General features: G+C 41.0%; 1 protein-coding gene across 2 annotated transcripts in view; it reads right to left on the bottom strand.

Moving 5' to 3' along the window:
- pappaa (pregnancy-associated plasma protein A, pappalysin 1a) overlaps positions 1 to 12,904 on the bottom strand; it is a 118,679-nt gene that overhangs the window by 11,286 nt on the left and 94,489 nt on the right. For both annotated transcript variants that reach the window (XM_030065409.1, XM_030065410.1), the window contains exons 20-21: positions 11,163 to 11,234; positions 8,667 to 8,765 (exon numbers count right to left, since the gene is read on the bottom strand). In XM_030065409.1, the coding sequence (XP_029921269.1) occupies positions 8,667 to 8,765; positions 11,163 to 11,234 (171 nt within the window). The remainder of the gene's footprint in view (positions 1 to 8,666; positions 8,766 to 11,162; positions 11,235 to 12,904) is intronic.

The following is a 12,904-nucleotide window of genomic DNA, read 5'->3' as shown; positions in this document are numbered from 1 at the left end:
GGGAAAACTTCAGAATCAGGAATCCAGTATTAATAGATAATGATTTCATGCCAACGCCGTGGTATCTGCTAAAAGTAGTTTTTAAGTTCATTTATAAAAAGAGGAAATGATTAATAATTACATCTTGAGGTTTTTTACCATATCATTCCAAAAGTTAGACCTTTTCCCGTAACAAAAAGCCCAATCATCTCATATCTGAGAGGGCTTGCAAATGATTAAAAATGCAGGCAAAAGTTTATTCATAACTGTGTTCATTTTTATAAAAGATGTTCCTTTTAGTTTGTTTGTTTTCTCAGATTTTTTCCAGATATTGGCCAGCAAAGAATCATACTAGTGGGCTGTTACACAGGCGATACTGGCTTTTGTGACAGAACATGTGATTTTGGCTTTGGAAAGCATGCTATATGAAGTACCCCATACAACAATCAGCTCTTATTTTTCTTTCAGGAACAGCAGTTATCTGTTTCAGCAAATTTAGTCCTCATATGCAGCTGCGACAGTTATTTAGTTTTCTTAATTGTAAGGTACTTCACCATCCTGTGCTTAGGGAGGCATAAGCACATGTTTTAATCAGCATCGTGCATCTCCACTGCTACTGGACAGAAAGTATTATGGAGATATGTGCTTTGGTTTCTGGGTCATAAAGGAAACAAGTCAAGGAGAGGGGAAGTGAAGGGATTTCTGACCCTTTGGGACTTATGTTGTGAACATGAAAAGGAAGCAAGATAAGGAACAAAAACAACAGTGACTGAGGAGGATGAGGGCGTACTTAGGCCTGCCTTAACATTGAAAATCTAAAATATTTTGTTCCCTTTCTTTGATTATCATGGAAAACGAAAATGGGGGAGGAAAAAAAAGTGGCAGTACAACTTTATAACACAGGAGAAGAGAGAGAAAAAGCGGTGGTGGTGTTTTGGACATGCGTGTGTGTGTGTGTGTGTGTGTGTGTGTGCGTGTGTGTGCAAAGTGGGACATATCTGCAACGTGCTGGCAGAGCATTGTTCTCATGTGCTGTGTCACAACACACTGGAGCAACACTGTGTCCCACTGAGTCACCAAGCCTCTCATGCATAGCTGGAGGCTGGTGTGCATGTGTGTCTGTTTGTGTGTGTCTGTTTATGTGTGTGTGTGTGTGTGTGTGTGTGTGTGTGTGTGTAAGAGAGAGAGTGAGTGAGAGTGTGTGTGCATATGTGGTCTGCAACAGGCCTGTTCCAGGACTGTTGCCACCACCCTAAGTAGCCATACTGTCCAATGCCACATAAAAAAAAAAAAAAAACACATTTTAGGTGTGTGTTTGTGTGTTCATGCATATTTGTATATATATGAAATTTTGTTTATGTGTGACAATTCCAGCCAGTGGCTCAAATAAAGCAGCAGAACGCTCTTAAATTTCAAAGCAATAACGTCATATATGAGGGATCTATGTCGATGAAGGTTGTTTCCCTTAAAATCCAACAGAAAAGTCCAGTCTAACCTTAACAGTTAAGATACATTTTCATGACTTAATAATTTTATTAACCTGCCACTTTAGCAGATACTTGCTTTTCTACTTTATAGTTTCTACAGCTACATTTTGTTTGCAGTAACAGGATTTGAAATGTGCAGAATCCCACGTTTTGCTTCTTCTCTTTTTAATACAGTTATTATTTATTATTATTATTATTATTATTATTATTTAACTTTGACTTTGACTCAGTTCTTTATTCTTTAAAGAAATCACTTATCCCACTATAAATGTTAGCCAAGTGCAAATTTGGATCAAAGCCCACAAATAAACATACTTATCACTTACAATTTCATTATTTTAGTTGAGCAGACCCATAAAAGTCACAGTGAGATGGGAATATTGTATTTGTGTCTGTGTATAAAATGAATGTCAGGACTGCAGGAAATGCAGATGGAGCAAGGTTGACCTCAAATGACCACCACTCTGACACAGACAAACAAAAGTTGTGCTCAAGAACAGTGAGGAGAGATGGGACAAATTTTTTGCTTGTGGTCGCCACAAAAACAATGATTTCCCGCAAAAGAGGAAAACACTGCTTGTCTGTGTCACCCAGCAAGTGTGTGATCTAGCGGCACAGAGGAGAGGGACTGTCATAAATGAGTCACAGATTCCTTTTGTCATATACTGTGTCATTTTGTTTTGTTTTCAGAAGTCCTTATGCAACCCCATTTTGGTCGTCTGCCACACATGTGTTCCGTTTGGGGAAAATCAGAATCAGGTGCTAAGTACTCTGTTTCTGTTTTGACTGAGATGATCAAATGGGGATGACTAGGAGGACAAGCTTTGCCCAAGAGTAATAAACAACTAAATGCAAATGTTAAACTAAACGCAACCAAAAGAATAATAAATGCAGATCAAAACGAAATGCAAAAAAATGGAAAAAAAAATAATTGAACAACGCAATTGTATTTGGTAGGCTTGTCCTACTGGTCATCTTAGAACTCACATTCAGACTAATTTTAGTACCAGGGAAAATATGTGTATTTGGTTTGGCCACGGCATTTAGGAAATAGTCTTCTATGTAATTCAATTATAGAAAAACAGTATCAATTAGCAAACGGGCTCACACAAAGTCACAAGCAAAAGGGTTTCTATCAAACATCTGGTTTTCCTCTCTCTCCCACATCAATTTCACATATCAGCTTCATTCCTTTGCTCGGTATTTCCATTTTATTTTTCACCCCCAGTGACCTTCCTTGCCCCTTGCTCCTGGCAGCTGATAAATCAAGTTATGATTGGTTATTTCAGAGCAATTTTCTCCTATCTTTTCCACAAATCCGAATTGTTTCCAGGGGAGCCACTATTGGAAAATACCGGCCAGACTGTTTGCTTCAAATGATGCCAGAGCAAAATGCCTGTGAGTAGGGTTGGGGCTTTGGTTCTTGAGCCCAGGTGATCCGCTTATCATTGCAGCTCAGGAGAAATGACAATATTTCAGAAGTACACTCCAGGAATAGCCTATCTTCTCTCTTGTCGTTCTGTCTTTGTTGTGGCAAGTGACATTCTATACTAACAAGCCTTAAAGCTGGTCCAGGATTTACTTATGGTTACAGTTTGGAGTGAACTGATAACACCTGTTTTGCAGACACTAGAGACCATCAGCAGGTAGCATACTTTGCTTGAAAATGTTGGAGAAGTAGATAATGTACCACGAAACCATCAAAGGCATTCCAGTTGTAGAATCCTTATTATATGGGGGGGAAATGTCTTTATTTAAACTCTTGAGGGTCAAAAGTCAGCCAAAGTGCATGCAGAGTTCAGTCCAAATGAAAAACAAGCTCTTTCCTTTATGTGGTGTTAGGAATGGTGTTGCCAAAGATGCCAAAAAGTAATATGTTCAGCAAAACTCCACCATGTCTCTCTTTGGTGTGTGACATGAGAATTCCCGCTGCAACATCCAAAAGATCCTTGGATTGCTCTCCTCTCCTCCAACATAACCTCTTGTTGCTCCAGTTACTCAGTAGAGTCAACCCCCCCAGTGGGGTCTGTCAGTATGTGTGAGTTATGCAAGTTGCTGCTAAGCCCCTGGACTGGAACAGGGCCAGCAGATGTAGAGGGGAGATAGTGTCAATCAACAGCAGCAAAACGACTGCGGGAGTGAGGTCACTTCCCACCGGACTACACTCGGACTTTCCTGCTGGAATTATGGGCATAGGATACATTACCCTATATCTGATACTGAAGATTTGAGTAAAATACTAAAACAAATCTTAGATCTCTGGACCTGTTTCTAGCAGGATGTGGGTTAATTATGCAAGCACAAGAGTAGCAGAGTCCAATATATGTGCAATAGTGTCCAAACTTGTGTGGTCGCTAAGTAAACCATTTGCATGTGCATACGTGCGCACGCGCACACACAAATTTCAGGGTATCTCAATCTTTTTATTGGAATTCCTACCACCTCTCTTCCCATCAACACACAACCTACTGGAACACAATGTAGGTGTGACTAATAAAATGTTGTAACAGTACTGCCTGAAAAACCTTTTGTTCCTCATGTGGATCTTGCTTTTTCTCCTTTTTTAGATTAAATGAAACATCTTTTTACACACTGGCTATGTTTGCACCACAAACAAAGGTGTTGGAGTGACCAAAAGAAAAAAAAAATCAAGGAACAGAAAGCAGTCTTTGGAAAGCTCTTGTTAGCAGGGAAAGAAAGATGATTATTTCTGTCCTTGTGGCTGAAGACCCAACAGTGAATGAAGAATTCTGTGAAGGTGGATCAGAAGCAATCACTGGGTCTCTGATTGCACTCTGGGGAAAAGGACATCCAAGGGACATCTCTCCGTCTTCCAAAAAGGAAATGAAGAGGCTCTCCAGTCAGACACACCAACACAGACAGCCAGACACATAGACTGCAATATAAATCCAGCCAGACACACAGACGGATATGCCAGGAGTACAACTAAAGTCCCTCGCCAGAGACACAGAAAGAGGCCAGGCCAGAGGAGCAGATGCTGCAGCACAGAAGCTACAATACACTTCCAATCTGATACCTTGCCAGTAGACAGCTAGAGTGAGCCAGACAAAGCACCTTCGTGAATTAAGAAAGTTACTACTGCAAGGATGGCCAAAACTTTTTGACATGTAGGGCAAAATGCCAAAATGTAGCACAACTGATTTACTGTAGACAGGGAAAAAGGCTATTGAATGTTTATTAATCAGGAATAGAACACATTAAAGATGTTCTATTTCAATCTGCTGAGCTATTATGACAGTTGTAGTAAAGTGATCATATTTCAAATGCAAGTCAGGTCTTAAGTCACTGTTGTCTAGTCAAGTCAAAGTCTGAGTCATTTCTGATTCAGCCACTGCAAGTTTGTGGGGACTATCACACCTATAGTTTGCTTGGTTCGTTCAGTTAAGGTGTAAAGCTGGCACTTGGTTACATTTTTAATCAGGTCCAGTTAGTGTTCACACAGAGCTGTGTCAAGCAAGCCAAAAGTTATAAACAAATGACGCACAGTCAAACAGGTCATTCATTTGTTGGACAAAAATTTAAAAGGAAAGTTCTGGTCACAGTGTGTTTCCTCTAAGGCAAAATGTTGCATGAACTTTTATTTTGATAAGGCTTTTATTTTGAGCACAAGTGTTTGTCATGCACGGAGAAATCGGAGTTCACAAGGATTACGTTCTGTTTCCTGTTAGTCATTCACAAAAGCCGGTTGAATCTGTCCACATGCTTCTCTATAACCACTCTAATCCACTCTGTAAATGCCACACAGGCAATGTCGTAAGTAAATAATTTCATAGTTGCACTTGTAAAGTTAATGTTGAATAAAGCGCCAAGATTCAGCGGTGAGTGGAAGAAGTTCTGCGTCATCAACTAGCTCATTAATCGTCAACTAGCTCATTAGGTTCCCTCAACTTTACCACACAACAGCAGGTAGAGAGAAGAAAGCAATGACATCAAACCAGCACACATGCCAACAGTCACCACTTTCAAAACTCAACAATGGCTGGCTCTCACTGCTCCAACCCTGCACAAGCTTCTTACATATCAAAGAAAAGATTCATCATGGTGGGGAGGAGCGAGATAAGATCTCGGAGTCCAGGAAGGTCACAGAAGAGATGTTGGGACAAACTGTACTAAATTATACAAAGCATACAAAGAAGCCAACATCTTCAATCAAATGAGTCACATATTTGGGTAGCCTTGCTTTACAAGCAGTAAAATGCATTGCATTACTCCAGCAAAGGCTAAACAGGAGGCCAGAGACGTAACAGCAATATGTTGCCCTCATGGGAAAAATATTTGACCATACTGAGGTAGCACCGTCACTGAGAGAGGATGAGGAATGCTGGTACCTGCCAATGTTTGGGGTGTTCCATCTTCAAAAAACAGGTCAAATCAGGGTGGTGTTAGACTCAAGTGTCTGTCACTCAGGGGTTTCTCTCAGTGATGTACTCCTCACAAGCCCTGAACTCAACAACTCTCTTCTTGGACTGTTGATCCAGTTCTGGAAGGAAAAGGTTGCTATCTTGGCAGATAAACATCAGATGTTTCATTGTTTCCTGGTGCAAGAAGACCACAGGAACTACCTGAGATTCCTGTGGCATAAAGACAATGATGTGACAGAAAAAATCATAAACTACAGGATGAGTTGAAGTTAATGTTTTTAGCAACAGCCTGTCTGTTGCTGTAGCTATCTCTGGGCTATCTATGAGGGTGTCAGGGTGTGCACAGACATGAAGCTGATACAGTTGACTAGAACATCACTTCTTCATTAACGATGACCTTCGTTCTGTGCTGACTGATGCTGAAGCCATCGACTTGCTACACAGAACACAGACTTCATCAAAACTCCAGCTTCAGAAGTTTGCCTCAAACAGTCAAGCAGTCTTGGAAGCTGTCCCACGTGAAGACTGTGCAGCAGCAGTGAAAGATGTAGACCTCAGTGAAGAATACCCACTCAATGCAGCCTGGATCTCCTTTAGGAAATAACAAGAGATGCGTTTTTTTGTTGTCTGTGTCAACAGACACCAGGCCATTTTTCTTGCCATGGAGTCCCGTCCACAGTGAACAGTGTTTTTGACCCCTTGGGTTTCCAGGCCCTGATCACAATCTAAGGAAGAGCCCTTCTCAGAGAACTCACAGCTGAGCTGTCTGAGAGGGACATGCCACTACCTGAAAATAAACTCAGTATGTGGGACTTGGTGACCTTCATGTACCAAGAACATATACAGCAGCTCCTCTAGCCAAGGCAGCGCAAACAGTCTTCTGCATGTTCTCCGATGGATTCACCAAGGCCATCAACTCTGTGGCGCACACTAAGGCCATACAAGAAGACAGACAAGCTCACATTGGATTCGTCATGGGGAAGTCAAAACTTGCAACTCGGTCCAGACCAACCATCCCAAGACTTGTGCTTCGTACAGCAGTCTAGTCCGTGGAAATGGCAGAACTAATTCATGATGAACTAGACTTGAGGCTAGATTCCACCAAATTCTACACTGTCAGCAAAGTGGTCCTTAGCTATACCTACAACGCTTATTCGTATTCACCAAACCACAACATCTAAACAATGGCATATGTGCGCACAGAGGAAAATCCTGCTGACCATGCATCAAGGTCTGTCATATGTAAATAATTTCATAATTGCACTTATCAGTTAATTTTAAGAATATTATTTACATGGCAAAGCATTTGACTCGTTTATAATTAAAACGGTTTAGTTACATGCATTTACATTGGAAGAAACACATATGGCCAACAAAATGGTGACTGTTGTATCCTGTCTTTGTTACAGTTTTCACTCTGTCTGTGTAAGATGGTATAAAGGACCACAGTAAACTGTGACTAAAGTTTACTACAATTCCTATGCTGTAGTGAAGACAACACACACAGACTACAACATATTGCAATGACTGAGAAATACTGGAACAATAGAAGACCAACACCGTATCGATGTATTTTTCTACGACCAAATGTGAAATGCTGCTATCAGCCCATATTTCTCTCATCTCACCGTTACTCCGTGTTTATCATTTTGGGAGCACTAGCAGCTCTGTCCGATGAGCAGCTACAGGTGTCAACATTTGCTTTCAACCCACAATGTACTGTATTTTGGTTACCTTCCTATAGTTTAGGTCGGATTACGTTCTCACTTGTAACAAACCGTCCTGTGGTTCAGTTGGAATCAGGTAAATGCAATCATAATTTAACACTCTGAGAGGAACCATTCTTCACAATGGCTATTTTCCCTTTCATGCTTAGGTACATTTTACAGTGAATATTTCTATATATTTACTTAAGTAAAGTTATGAATAAATAAATTGTAATAGCAGTCAGGTCCAACTCGAGTCTCAAGTCATCATATTGGAGTCTGAGTGCAAATCTGAATCACTGCCATCCAAGCTGAGCCCAAGTCCACTCAGGGCTCAGGTCCGACTGCACTTGAGTCAGAGTCCAGTGCTGAAGTCCTGCATGTCTCGCGATTAAAATCAAGATCCCTTGTATAGCCAGGCCTACCATGCAGTAAACAAGTGTCCACAAAATCTACTGCAGTCATTGTGCATTATGAAACTAAATACTAAAGAAAAATATAGACCATCAATGAAGTCTGAAAACACCCACTCTCTTGGATGTGGAGATCAGTAATCGGAGCAACAGTAATTTGAGGCATGGAGACCAGGCAAAAGTGGGAAGAAGCTGGGTGTTTTGAGGTGGTCCGTGTGTGGTGGTTTTGGGTGAAATCAGTAAGTGTTTAACAGTACATTTGGTTGTGGTTTACATTGTGCTGATCGTCTACAAATACAAAGCAGCGTAATGACTAGCAACATACAACCTTGGCTGGATACAAGTTATTGGTAAATGTTAGAACTCAAAATGTGACAAGACATTGAAAGTCTAGTCAACCTTAATATTTTTATTGCTTATGGAAACAGCAAGAAAGTGCAAAAGAAGAAGGGGACATAGTAGGGGACTCATGTAGAAAGCTCTCCTATGGGAAATGAGATTTAATCCTTTGGCTATAGAGGGCATGTGTAGCTTCACACTTGGGTAATCAACTATCTCAGAGCATGGGCTTTCAGGGATTTTGCACTTGAACACTTACTGTTGCTCAGTGTGTTTAGGATCCAATCCAGCATTATCACTTTACCTGAGTGGTGAGGAAAGATCAAGAGGCTGAGTCTGAGGTGCAGGTGTGCTACTTACCTTCTTGGTCTTGACAGTGGATTGGCAGCAGTCTCCTCCATCGTAGTTACAGAAGGCTCTGTTGTTTACTGCGTCACAGTAGTTGTCTCCCATGAATGGCTAAATCACAGAGAGAGCACACCAGTTAGACAAAAATACTGACAAACACACAATAGTAAAAAGATGAAAGCACCACTTTTTCTAATACCGTGCATCACGAGTTATGTTACTGTTATGTTACTTTATCTTTGACCTGGCTGACAATGGTTAAAAGTTGAAATGAAAAAGCCTATCTTTATAGTGTGAGTTTCCTCTTGCACATTTCAGAAGATTTTTGAGGTCCCTGGGTAGATTTGCTGATTAATCTGCTACATAATTTCCCTCATCTTTCAATGTGACTTTTTAAGCTTTGAGTAGGCCAGACATGTAAATCAAACTGAGGACACCATAAACTATTCACTGCACAAAACACTCCAATGAAGTGATTTATAGGGTTGGCCCCACCCTCTCCACTTGGGTTACCAATTGGGTTATCCAATTGGCCTAAACTGTGCAGATGATATCATCCTTCCATGCAGTGGAGGGAAATTCTTTCACAGTGGAATGCAAATGCAAGAAAGTCAGTTTTAGCACGTGCTCGCTTCTATATATGTATGTCTAAGAGATATGTCAGCCATTTACATCAGATTGTATTAGTAACTGGCAGTAATAACGAGCCATATCAGTGTAACTAGTAAAGCCATTTCTTTAAAATTCACCAAAATAAAAATGTACATTAGAACCATTATTGCCAGCCTTTGCTGAAATTTGTGAACTCGTAGAGTCACCTCTATGAATCCAGATAACCATGTGGCAAATGTGTTGTTATTTTGCTAACAAAGGCTTTGTTGGCAGCAACCACTTGTGTTGACATTCAATGCATCTGGCATTGTCATCAGCAGTACATCTAACACCAGTTGTTAACATGAACAGCTAATTGTGTTAAACGTGCTAAACATTATTGTACTTTGTACTAGCCACTGAACTTAGCCCTATCTGGCAGCATGGTAAGACTGGTGAATCCAAACATCCTACTAAATAAATGACTGAGTCTGGGTTTAATGTTTCTGCTGGTCATGAGTGTTGAGTCGGCCAGCGTCTGCCAATCTTTTGTCGGCTTAAACGCCATGGCCAGGCGAAGCAAACTGAAAAAAGCTACATGGAGCAACTTTTGGAGATTTTCTAACTTGTGATCAGTTAGTGGTTTTAAAGCTCAGTATTGTTTCTTTGTGTGTGTGTGTGTGTGTGTGTGTGTGTGTGTGCGTGGACATGCACATCCAAGCCTACACCCACACGTGCACATTTACATACAGGAACACACAAACACAGGCATGTGTGGGTGTAGGTGTGGATGTGCATGTGTGCACGCACACACACGCACATGTGTGTGACTGTGTGCTGTGTTATTTTTTTTTAATGCATGCATTATTCATAATAAAATGAAAACACAATATTGACAATCACTAGTATCTGGTCTCTATCAGGCTGAACCTGGTGACATAAATATCTAACTAATGACCTCTTCCTTCTATAATAAGGATCTTACCTCATCTCCTAAAGCTATGAGCAAGGGTAACCTCATCTCAGTTTACACAGATATTCACTTGTGAATTAGCCTGAGTGTCATGATAATGTAAGGCTTTGTGATATATTTTTATGAAGTACAGTGGTCCCTCGTTTATCGCGGGGGTTACGTTCTAAAAATAACCCGTAATAGGCGAAATCCGCGAAGTAGTCAGCTTTATTTTTTTACAATTATTATAGATGTTTTAAGGCTGTAAAACCCCTCACTACACACTTTATACACTTTTTTTCAGACAGGCATTAACATTTTCTCACTTTTCTCTCTTGTTTAAACACTCTCAAAGTTCAAACCTTCATAGAAAAATAAATCCAGTATAATAGAATGAACGCATTCTGTACTGTACAGGAGACACTGCACGGAGGAGATTGATTGACAATGGTCTACAGTCCCTTAGCCAATCAGGACGCAGAACACAATGCGCGGCCTCTCCCTTAGCCAATCAGGACGCAGAACACAATGTGCTGTTAAAAAAAAAAAAAAAAAAAAAAGCATGCAAAATTGTACTAAAAAAACTGCGAGGCCGCGAAAGATGAACCGCGTTATAGAGAGGGACCACTGTACACTATATTAAACAGTATTTGCTACTAAATAACAATAAAGTATTGTCTGTTTGACAAAATAAAACAAGCTGGAGCTAAAATCAAAAGATTCAGAAAACACTTTTTTTTATGATTTAAGCATCTGTGGAAAGTATTGTCAGTGTCAACCAGATGTAATAGTTCACCCACATTTGTTTTCTAATGCCACACGAGTGGTATTTGGGTAATGAGGTTATACCTTTGCCTCATGTCAAAACGTCTCAAACAGGATATGCTTTTGAAAGGCTGAGAACCTTTGTGCTATAGACGAGACCATAATGTGTACAACATGTTTAATTCAGGTGGAGCCCTTACCTCACATCCTTTGATGCAGTGGAGCATTTCTGGGTGTGGATACCACTTCAGTCCCATTGTACAGACTATACTCTGTAAGGTGAGACAAAAAAAGTTTGACTTGGTGGTGAACTGATTAAAAAATAATAGTGTGTTTGATCCAGTGACATATAGAGTTAGTTCAATAAATATTATCATCTGTATGTGCAGGAACTGAGTATCTTTGACTTCAATACTTGTAGCCTTAATTCAATCCACATTCACACAAAAATCACTGGGTACTTTCTGTAGGCACACACACCTACATACACACACACACCTACACCTACACCTACACCTACACACACACACACACACACACACACACACACACACGCACACACAGAAATATACATTTTATCAGAAGGGTTCATATGGTGCACATGGATGTTTTCATTGTGAAGCCCCCTTTGATTTGCACTGACCTTTCTCGACCTCAGAACAAAGCTGAATAAATTGATTTTGACATGATATAACATGATAAAAAAGGTGCTCTTTCATAACTGAGCCATAGCCCCAGGAGGGCCAAGAGAGAGAGACAGACAGACAGAGAGAGATAGAGACCGGCATGTTCTCAAATATCTTTGCAGAATGTGTGGAATCTCGCCCTGTTCCCCCACTGTGCTCTTCATTGAAATGCAGCGGAAAGCATTCATGTTTGGTGGGGGGGGCGGGGGGGCTCTGTGCATAGAATGTGTATCTGCATGTGCAAGTGTGTTCATGCAGGCATACATACATACACAGTAACGCATTGTGTTGACATGTCTCTGTGTTTGCTGTTTGACGATATTTCCATACAGTGTTTGTGAGGCTTATGAGGGACTGTCTGAGTCAATTTAAGTTATATTTGCTTCCTACCAGCAGGTTCAGTGGGGTTTTGTTTACAGCGCGAATATGTTGTCCCCAGACATAGATAGTAGCGTGCATGACCAAAAGTGCCATCCACAGCAAAGGACTGGCTGACCTCAGAGGGTCTATTTCTCAGACCCCCTGTGTCCCAATATCACACAAAGTTGACGTGCTTTTCTTGTGCTGCTGCTAACTAAGGTATTTTTCATTTCAGTGCTGTCAGCAAATCAATGCCAAAAAAAAAGATGGGGGATGGAGGTGGAGAGAAAGAACAACACAGCATATGAGGATAACTGGGAGCTGCACAAGGAACAGTTTTACTACTTCGATGTGTAAAAAGATGGACCGTCTATGGACCGTGTGTGTGTGTGTGTGTGGACGACACGAGGGTGGCGGCGGCGGTTAAGACAATTATGTGAGATATCGTTCAACATAAAAGAAATCCCCACGTGGGGTGAGATTAAGCATGCTTTTTTGTGTTAGGGATTAAACTTTTTGCAGCAACTTTCACTCTCTCTCTTTTCCTCTTGCTCCGCTATGATGATGTCATCCAGAACCTCTTCTCTCTCTTTCCTGGTTCCTCTCTCTCTCTCTCTCTTTCACTCTCTTTTCCTCTCTCTGCAAGGCCGTAAATCATGATAATCCATGATTGTGGCCTGGCCTCACCCCTCACTACGTATGGGATCCTCACCCTCTGAAGCCTCCCCGGGGCGCTGATACCACATAAAAATAGATCCCTATCTCAGCGCCACCACAGACGAGGTCATGTCATATAGAAAATGACTAATTCCACAGCAAGCCCGACAGGGTAATTTTGCTGATAAAGGGGGAGGAGGGTGCTGGGGGCGCAGAACTGTTAGTGATGGAGGGAGAGG

The sequence above is a fragment of the Myripristis murdjan genome, chromosome 12 (assembly GCF_902150065.1).
Source record: "Myripristis murdjan chromosome 12, fMyrMur1.1, whole genome shotgun sequence".
In the NCBI taxonomy this organism is placed as follows: Eukaryota; Metazoa; Chordata; class Actinopteri; order Holocentriformes; family Holocentridae; genus Myripristis; species Myripristis murdjan.
Note: the sequence above shows the minus strand (reverse complement) of the source record. Positions and strands in the feature narration are given on the sequence as shown.